This window comes from Pygocentrus nattereri, chromosome 27, assembly GCF_015220715.1.
Source record: "Pygocentrus nattereri isolate fPygNat1 chromosome 27, fPygNat1.pri, whole genome shotgun sequence".
NCBI classification, from domain to species: domain Eukaryota; kingdom Metazoa; phylum Chordata; class Actinopteri; order Characiformes; family Serrasalmidae; genus Pygocentrus; species Pygocentrus nattereri.
In genome coordinates, this window is record NC_051237.1 from 26,583,341 (window position 1) to 26,593,199 (window position 9,859).

The 9,859-nt window shown below is 44.5% G+C and overlaps 1 protein-coding gene across 1 annotated transcript in view; it reads left to right on the top strand.

Moving 5' to 3' along the window:
• Positions 1 to 439: 439 nt before the first annotated feature.
• rnmt (RNA (guanine-7-) methyltransferase) overlaps positions 440 to 9,859 on the top strand; it is a 17,433-nt gene continuing 8,013 nt past the window's right edge. Inside the window, exons 1-5 of the mRNA XM_017716922.2 lie at positions 440 to 508; positions 928 to 1,034; positions 2,445 to 2,580; positions 8,184 to 8,306; positions 9,154 to 9,269. Coding sequence (XP_017572411.1) covers positions 493 to 508; positions 928 to 1,034; positions 2,445 to 2,580; positions 8,184 to 8,306; positions 9,154 to 9,269 — 498 coding nt within the window. The 5' untranslated portion in view covers positions 440 to 492. The remainder of the gene's footprint in view (positions 509 to 927; positions 1,035 to 2,444; positions 2,581 to 8,183; positions 8,307 to 9,153; positions 9,270 to 9,859) is intronic.

Genomic DNA, 9,859 nt, shown 5'->3' on the forward strand with positions numbered 1-9,859 from the left:
CCCAAAAGGCACCGCGCGATCTGGGCAGCCGTTTTTTAGGGCGAAAACCAGCGTTCGGAGTTTAATCGCTTATTTCAGATCAAAGTTAATACACTGCGTTTGCGACCAGCTCAGCGCACCACAGTGTGTTTTATTTATTTATTTTATGGGATTTATTTCCCAAGTTTTGCGAAATGCAAATCGATCATTTTGTTCATAATTTACGCTGTAATTTTTTTTACGCATTGTTTTTTTTCACGCATTTATACGATTTACATCTATGTATGTCTACCCGTTAAACGGTTTGTACAAGTGTTTTGGTGCAACATGGTAGTAGGGAAAGCTGACATATTAACGCTAATAAAATATGAAATATATTTAACACGTTAAATAAGCGCGATTCATTATTTTACGCGTCATGCGAGGACTTTTATTTTGTAACGTCAGACGTGTGGTTGTATTAGCGCTGCCGCAGCAGCAGGCGGCGATGTTGAGGAGGAGCAGAGAAGCGAGATGGCGGAAAACTCGAGTGAGTGGTGCGCTGTTGTTGCTGGATTAATGCGGTTTTTTGTAGTTTTACTGTTTGTCCGCGGGAGTAAATGAAATCCGGTGTTTGTCCACTGAAAGTCCGAGTCTGGTGTCGCGCCTGATTCGCGCTAATCCCACTTTTCTGGCTGAAGTCGGCTTCGTGTTCACAGCGCCTTGTTCGGATTTTCCCGTTCCACCTTAAATAGTGCATCCGCGTCGTGAAGCCTAGAGGCCAGAATGGAACTGCTGCACCATTTAAGGTGGACCGGGAAAGTTCGAATAAGAAGTGGGCGAAAACGCCGTTGTGCGGTCAGATTGGCTCCGGTTCGGTTCGGTTCGGTTCGGTTGTGTCCGTGTGGTAAAGAGCGCACATTCTTATGAAGTGTGATTTTTGTGGGTGTGTTTAATTTTATTTTGCAGGCTTTGTCGCAGCAGAGCAGCAGTCTGCGCCCGCGTCCTCGCCGCCCTCACTGAAGAGGAGGCATGAAGGAGACCCAGAGGAGTTCAGATCACCTCCTAAAAGACTGGTTAGTCTTTCTGACCCGCCCAGTTCGGGTTTTACACGTTTATTATTCAGTCAGAGTGTGTGGTGTGTCCCTCTGCCTCAGATTGGGTGCATGGATAGATCTGTCTGTCTGTCTATGGATCTGTCTGTCTATGGATCTGTCTGTCTATGGATCTGTCTGTCTATGGATCTATGTGTCTGCCTGTCTATCTGACTGTCTGCCCGCCCGTCTATCTGACTGTCTGCCCGCCCGTCTATCTGACTGCCTGCCCGCCCGTCTGTCTGACTGCCTGCCTGCCTGTCTGTCTGACTGTCTGCCTATCTGATTGACTATCTATCTGACTGTCTGTCTGTCTGTCTGTCTGCCTGCCTGTCTCTGTCTGTCTGTCTGTCTGCCTGCCTGCCTGTCTGTCTGCCTGCCTGCCTGTCTGTCTACCTGCCTGCCTGTCTGTCTATCTGCCTGTCTGTCTATCTGCCTGTCTGTCTATCTGCCTGTCTGTCTGTCTGCCTGCCTGTGTGTATGCCTGCCTGCCTGCCTGCCTGTCTGTCTATCTGCCTGTCTGTCTGTCTGCCTTTATTGATCTGAGGTAAATTGCAGTGTATCAGTAGCGAGACGTATAATTACACATAATCATAAACTCTAAAGTAGAAAATCTCAATAATTCTGGACAGAATTTAAAGAACAGGAGGAATAAAACGGTGTAAAGTGTAAAGTATATCAGCGTCTGACTCATCCTGACTGTATCAACAGGAGAGGAGATGCTGAGATTTCTCCTAAACATAATGGTTCTGAAAGGGTTCTTCAGTAAATGAGAGCTTCTGTGTAGAACCAGGAAGCATTAAATGCATAAATAGGTTCTTCTCAGTGATGAAAACTTGTAATAGTAAAAAATTGTTACAGCACCAAAAAGGGTTCCACAGTTGGCCTGAGTGGAAGAACCCTATTTCAGAACCCTTTTTGCTGAGAGTGTACAGAACCACGGCAAATTCAAGAGACCGCTCTTCGTTTATTTAAAGGGGAATTCTACCGTTTTTTCAAAATCTCAGTAATTCAGTTCTTATGGAGCAGTTCGGAACGGTTCCGAGCGAAATGGTTCAGACGTCTTTACAGTGGTGGTGATGGGAACCAGGCGTCGCCATGACTACAACACAGATATAGACACTTTATTTACCATCCAGAACCACCAGAGAACCTACACGAGTCTTCTGAGCTCATATGGAATGTTGATGATGGAAAACAGTGGAAAATCTGGAATAATGAGTTTTCTTTGGGGACTATTTCTTTTGTTCCTCACCTGTAGATGTTCTGATTCAGGTCAGTGATTTGATGCGATTTGGCTTTTCTCATGTTTGTGCCTTCTGCGCGTGTGTTTGATCTGCTGGGGGTCGGTGATCTGAAGGAACTCCGTCTCGTTGGTGTTTTTCTCTGCAGGACACGGGAGAAGGCCACAGTCAGAAGGTGGCGACTCATTACAACGCTCTGCAGGAGTGCGGCCTGGTGGAGCGCAGCAGGAGCAGGATCCTGCACATGCGCAACTTCAACAACTGGATGAAGAGCGCCCTCATCGGTGAGACACGGTCCAGATCTGCTTATCTCCCTCACCCTCACTCGTCTAAATGGGCCTCGGTCTCCGTTAAAGGGCCTGTGTCTTTTTGAAGTAAGGGTTTGATTTTAATATGGAAACATTAGGTTTTAAAACAAATCGTCCACTCCCGACTGCATACAGTCCCTATCAGGAAACTAAGCTACCAAACCTGGCCATTTTGTTTTTGTGATGTCACAAATACCAGCACATTAGTGTACACTGGTTAGGCAGAACATTCTGACCACCTCCTCGTTTCTCCGCTCACTGTCCACTTACTGTATAGCTGCACTCTGTAGTTCTACAGTTACAGACTGTAGTCCATCTGTTTCTCTGATACTCTGTTACCCTGTTCTTCAGTGGTCAGGACCCCCATGGACCCTCACAGTGCAGGTACTGTTTGGGTGGTGGATCATTCTCAGCACTGCAGTAACACTGGTGTGCTGGTCTGAGTGGATCAGACACAGCCGTGCTCTGTTTTGAGCGTTCACGTCCAGGGGGTGGGGCGTCCTGATTCTAGTTGAGATAGATGGGTGGGGTGAAGTGTTGGAGCTACATGACCCTCCAAACGGAGGTTTTTCAGAGACTCCAAACGGAGAGATATGAGGAAAAGAGGAAAAACCAGCAAGACGGAGAACAAGAGACCAGAGAAACCCACAAATGTGAGACTTTACTCTGTTAAAAAATCTAATAACTATCGTTTTCTCTCAGATTAACATCGTCTCTGTGTGTTCTGGTCATTTTCTTCATAACAAGCATAAAATCTGCTAGTAGTTTCCTGACGTCTCGGTATCTAGCTAACTTTCCCGTTCCACCTTAAATAGTCCAACAGTTCTGTCGCCTGAGGCACCAGAATGCAACTGCAGCTCCATTTAAGGTGGAACGGGAAAATTCAAGCAAGAATCTGGAGAATCTCTGACTTCAGCTTCACATCACTGAAGAATTAGGGGGGGTGATAATAAATAACTGCCCCCCTCTTTGAAGGCGTCTGATCCCTAAATGTAACTAAAGCCCAGCAGTGAGGAGCTGAACTTTCCCCTCCTCTGCTGTCCCTGCAGACGGGCAGGGTCGCCTACAGAGCGGCGCTAGTAGCTGTTAATGAAGTGGAGCTCTTTATTAGAGGGTCTCATTTCAGAGGGAAGATCTCAACCACTGCCCTGTAGCTCAGGAACAAGGGGCAACACTCCAAAACAAGGGGTAGGGGTAAAGACAAGAAATGGGACGCGACCTGGGGTGAGATGACCCTGGATTGGCATCACAGAGAAACAGAAAGTGTTTCTGAAGGGAGAAGTAAACGCAGATATTTTAGTGCAGCTCTTCTGAACCGCGTCTGCTGATGTTTCTCTCTTACTGAATTCTACAGCAGGTCGGTCACTCTAAGCGTGTTTTATAAATAAATATAACCGCCTTGGCCTCATAGCTCCAGCGTAAAACTAAAGAAGGAACATTCAGGCACCAGAAATGACTTGGCTGGTCTGGAATAAGGGCTGTAAATCAGATATTTCACTTAACGTGTGATTTATCATGTTAACAGCGCTTCTCTAATGCTTTCCACTGACCGTATGAGGCCCGAAGACGTTTTGTCCTGAATGATTCAGTGCGGGCTTGCAGCATGTGACTGGTGGCACTGCTGAAAGGTGCTCTGTTGCGTCTATTACGTGTCATCAGAGAGAAATCGCCACTGTTACGGGACCTCAGATGAACCGGTGAGGCCTAAATTTACTGAACTCTTGAGGGTTCTGCGCTAAAGAGACTTTCATACATGCTAAAGAACATATTGTCTCCAAACAGTGGAGTTATTGTGCGGAGTGGTGGGGGAACGTTCCTACTGAACTCATGACAGGGTTCTCTCAGTGCAGCTTTAAGTGGTTAACCTCTCCAACTCCTCGGGACCACCGGTGGTCCCAAACCGCACTCGGTCATGTTCTTCATAACGTTCATACTCCATAAGCTCCATTCAGAAGCTGGGCGTCGTGTGAGGCTGTAGCTCTTCTCTCCAGTCTAATAGACGGTGATGTCATTTTAAACCCTTATAATAAAAGAAGCTGAACTTTGTTTTTCTACTGAAAGTCGAGCCGTTTTTCCCCAAATCTGGGCTCTAAACTATAAACAGACGGCGTCTCTTCAGTGATCTGCTCTGGAAACATCACTTTTAGAGAACAACACAAAGAGCGGCAGAGATTTTTGGCCTTCAGCAGTGAATCGTGAACGTGTAGTGAAATGTGGAGATCATAAAACACGTTCTGGTAATTTGAGGAGCTTTTATAAATAAATAAAATAAAAATTTACTTTTATTTCATGCAGTTACTGAATAATTTGCCTTATGATTTGGTCACGAAAATTCAGATGGACAAACCAAAACATACCTGGAGAATGCCTCAACACCTGCATATAGTATGAGATGTTCCAGTGTTCAGTATTGAGGATTTTTCAGTGTTTCAGTATTTTGGTATTCAGTATTTACTTTGCCAGCACTTTTTATTACTCTTTCTTCTTTTCAGGAGGCTCTATTTTTCACGGCCTGAGTCGTCCTAGTTACCGGGTTTTGTCTTAACAGCCTTCTCAGATGTCCAGTTTTGGTGTTCTAGTGCACATTTCCTCAGTAGGGTCTTCTTGGCAGCTTCATCTGGAAGATCTGTTTATCTTATGGGGGCAGTTTTTTGCGTCTACCAGGTCTTCCAGGTGGTTGTTAGGGTTCTATTTTGTCTGTAGCTCTTAATCGGTTTTTGAACTTTGGTTTTTACACTTAATTTTCTTTGACTTTCTCCTTCCTTATGCAAATAATCTTCTATCTAATCTCCACAAAACATCTGAAAAATAAAGAACATACTGTTATGACTGGAAATCAAACAAAAGATGAGCTCTTTCTGTTTTTTTTTGCAGGTAGCTGTTAAAAAGTACCTGAGCGAGCAATAATTCAGTGAAAAATGAAAAGATGTGTTTTCCCCTTAAGAGAAGTCAACGCGGTGTTTGGCGTCTGAAGTCCGCTGCTTTAGTTTTGTGCTATGAGGCCAAGTAAAGGAAGCTTTTAAGGCCTGGGCAGCTGGAGAGAGGTAATGGGATAACAGCGATGACTGACGAGCAAGGCGATAATCCCTGTTTTGAGACGGCTGGGGAGCTGAAGAGGACTAGTTTAGTTGTAAATAAGTGGTTTGTTTCCTTTTTCTGTTAAGTTTCTGTTACTGCAGGGCAGTTTTTCTGTTTATTGGAGTTTCCCAGAGAGCAACGTACTGTCAGATGGAAATTCTCAGTGTTTTTTTGCATAGCTGAAGTTTACAGAAGGTTTGCATGAGTTAATGGTTTCCCTCAGGCACCTGTAGCTGAATGTCAGAAAGGTATTATGCCAAAAAATGGCTCGTTTTGCATAATTACAATATACACAATTCACATAAACGAGGCTTTGGAGCTCCTGAATCATTCGTGCACATTTATCGGTTTTGTGTGCATTGTATAAAAAGAAGAAACGGCCACGAACCCACGCCAGCAGGAGCTGGAGAATGCATGTGTTTGCAGTAACAACTTAAAATGAGTTGGCTCAGTTTATTGCCTGTATGTTAAGTTACTTTGTTATTTTATTAAATAATAGAGTATGTTTTTCTGTTTCTTGGGATTTCCCAGAGGGCCTCATACTGTGATGAAAATTCTCAGCGTTTTTTCCGTACAGCTTAACTTTAAGGAATGTTTGCATGAGTTGTTGCGCCACAGAGCGCCACAGGAGGTCATTCTTACCTGTGGCCATCAAACTCTATAACTCCTCCCTCAGTGTGTGACTCACGAAACTCAATACCAAACTGTTCATATGTGCAATAACAACAATTGTGTGTGCAAAAACTCAAATCAAATCGAATTTATTTGTAGCGCTTTTTACAACGGATGTTGTCCCAAAGCAGCTTTACAGAATTTCGGAAAAGACAAAGTTTCAACAGGACTGTAAGAATGTACAGAAACCCCCCTGGTGGGCAAGCCAGGGGCAACAGTGGCAAGGAGAACCTCCCTCAGAACTGAGGAAGAAACCTTGGGAGGAACCAGGCTCACCAGGGGGGACCCGTCCTCCTCTGGTCAGACTACCTACAGAGTTATTATACTACTAATATTAATAGCAGTAGTATTAGTAGTAGGAATAGCTGGGAGTCTATGAGAACATCAGTGTAGGGTGGGCAGCTAGGTGGTGGTAGCTGGGCGTGGGCAGCTGGTCTGAAGTGGGTAGCAGGGGGGCTCAGCAGTCAGTCGTCCTTCAGTGTCCAGCCGGACATGTGGGTGATTGTATACTCGGAAAGAAAGCAGGGAGAGGGAATCAGTTTTGTTCTATCCGTTTGTACATAAACAGGGAATGTAAACATTTCCAGAGTGTGGCTAACGACTCCGGCAGATCTGACTATGACAGCTTAACTAACAGGAGAGAACCAGAAGGACACACAGACACGGCAGCACTCTGAGACAGTCTGGCATCCCTCCGCTCCACCGTCCACAAACCTGAGTGACGGTTCCCTGTGTCCATGGACCCCTGGATCTGCTGCCTTTATCTAAGGGGGGAACATTAGCTACCAAAAGCTGAACTGGACATAAACTCAGAGGGACACTAACTTAATTTAAATAATTTAAATAATTGTAGCTGCTTTATACCTGATGTTTCATATCACTGCCACCGTACTATATTCTTAAGTACTTAAATCCGGTGTACATACTGTAAATTCTCTATATTGTCTTAAATTATTAGTATTTATTATATTAGTGGCTGCAATTTCCCCCTGGGATCAATAAAGGAATCTGAATCTGAATAACAGCTACTACAAAGAAAACCAACACATTTCATCCTAAATACATGAAATTGGTTCTAACAAAAGAAAACAAACAATCCTGTTCCAGTTTCCTGGAAAAGGAGACGATTGAACACAGCATAAATTTTTGGAATCCAATCAACTTTTTCCTGTTTCCTGTCTCTCTAACATTTATACTTGTTCCTGCCTCAAGGAGTCAGAACAGCTCGTAGCTCACCCCGGAGGCTGGAGGTGGTAATGCCACCTTCTTCACCCAGAGTAAAGACGTGACCATGCTGGTTAGAACCGGAATGTTGAGTTACTTAATGCTCTTTTACTCAATATGTGGTTTCATTAAAGATTGTTGTTAGTTGAAATCCGTTAAAAGGGAAACGCTGAGATTTTGTACGTTAAAGCAGTTCGGCCACAAAATGTTAAGCATCACTTTTTTTTGTTTTTTGGCACGAGGGAAAACAAAAAGGCGGAAATTTTGAATTCAGAATCCGCCACTTAACAAATAATTCGAAAAATGAGAGAAATCAGGAATCTTTAATCCACTTGATTGTGGTTTCTGTTTATCTGTGAACGCGGACTTGAGTGCAAGCAAAATGTAGAATTCACGGTGGCTGCTACTGTTGTTGCTGTGCGTGTTCTGATTCATTCGGTTAGTTGTCGACTCCCATGAGTCGAGTCCAGCGTGTTGGAGCAGGAAAAATGGCATAGAGTGGGAATTTGGAAATTGGTATTGGCAGTGGAGACTAAAACAAGTTTGGGAGCACTTTCCTGGAGTCGGGCTGAAAGGCCATGTTGTAATAGAGCTTTTGTGTTCAGGAGAGATCGTGGAGAAGGTGAAGCGTGAGCGGAGGGACGTGACCGTGCTGGATTTGGGCTGCGGTAAAGGAGGAGACCTGCTGAAGTGGAGGAAAGGACACATCAGCAAGCTGGTGTGTGCAGGTAAATACTCTGTTTTCTTTCAGTACCTCCGTCCACTTCTATCCTCTGTCTCAAGGTCCAGTCACGCTTGCGTTTGCCAGCGAATTTCTGCGAGCGAAGTCATTGATTTCAGTGGATTTCTGTGAGATGAATAATAGAAATCGTCATGTTGGCGTTACACTGCCGAGGCCTGCCACTGTATGTTTAAGTTCCAGCGTTTTGGATAAACTGTAGCCGTGCTAATGAGAAATGACTGACTCCAAGAAGCACTTGAGAACTCATGAGATCATCTCATCTCAGGCAGACTCCTGTAACCCAACAGGAGTCTGCCTGAGATGAGATGATCTCATGAGTCAGACATGTCGGCCAAGGTCAGACAAAAATAGTTTTATCTTAATATTTCTGAGGGGAAAAAAGTTGCTTTTGACCACTGTGGAGAAATGGTCACTCCAAGGTGTTCCCCTGAGGTTTTACCCCAAGACAGCTAATTTTCCAAGGTAGTCACTGGTCAGATCAGGAGATACAAACCGGACAATCTGACTTTCTCATGAAAAGGTGTAACAAAAGATATTAGCCTTCCAGTCTTAGAACTTGAGGACAAAAGTGTTTGGTCTCTCTACTGCAGAGCCATTGCCGTTCTTCAAAGGCAGAGACAGTTGTGTGTCGTCAGAATATGCAGTGAAATTAAGTATATTTCTGAACAATATGGCCCAAAAGTAACACGTATGTGGAGAATTAAACTGGCCCTAAAATGGAGCTCTGAGGGACACCTTAAGTGACTGGAGAGGTGGGAGAAAACAGGCCCCCTGTATTCACTGAAAAGGGTCCAAATTTTTGTGTTTATTCCAGAATGTGTTCTGTTCTGTAGATATCGCCGATATTTCGGTGGATCAGTGTCGGCAGCGCTACGATGACATGAGGAGGAGGAGTCACCCCAACGAACGGATTTTCTCCGCCGAGTTCGTGACTGCAGACTGCAGCCGGGTACACACATACACTCACCTTCAGGTTTCAGCTGGACTGCAGGTTAACCGCATGCCTAAATCATCACCAGCACTGGGATAGTTACTCAAAAACCTGTACTGACAGGAAAATACAAGAGAAAACACGGCAGTCAGTCTTTTATTTAGAAAGAAATAACCACAGTAAACCCAGTAAACGTCACTTAAAAGATCCGTCACTGTCGCTGCCTTTGAACAAGACATGGCCAATCACAGCTGTTACTACTTGAAAGCCCAGAATCACAGGACACTTTTAATCTTCCCCCTCAGTCCATTTTAAATGAGCTCAGGCCCAGAGAAGGTGGCAGCGTTTCTGGACCCTGTTTATATTTGGGTTCTTCTTTGTGTTTTAGAGTTTAACAGCGTTTGTGGGTGCAGTGATGAACTGTGTTCACAGTCAGTGGTTTTCAGAAGTGTTTCTGAGCCCATGCAGTGATTTCCACTACAGAATCATGTCTGTTTTTAATGCAGCGCTGCCTGAGGGCCCAAAGATCACGGCCAGCAGATCCTGGTGTTCAGCCTCGTCCCTCACAGACAGTCTTTCAATGTTATTTAATGCTGTAGATGATAAAA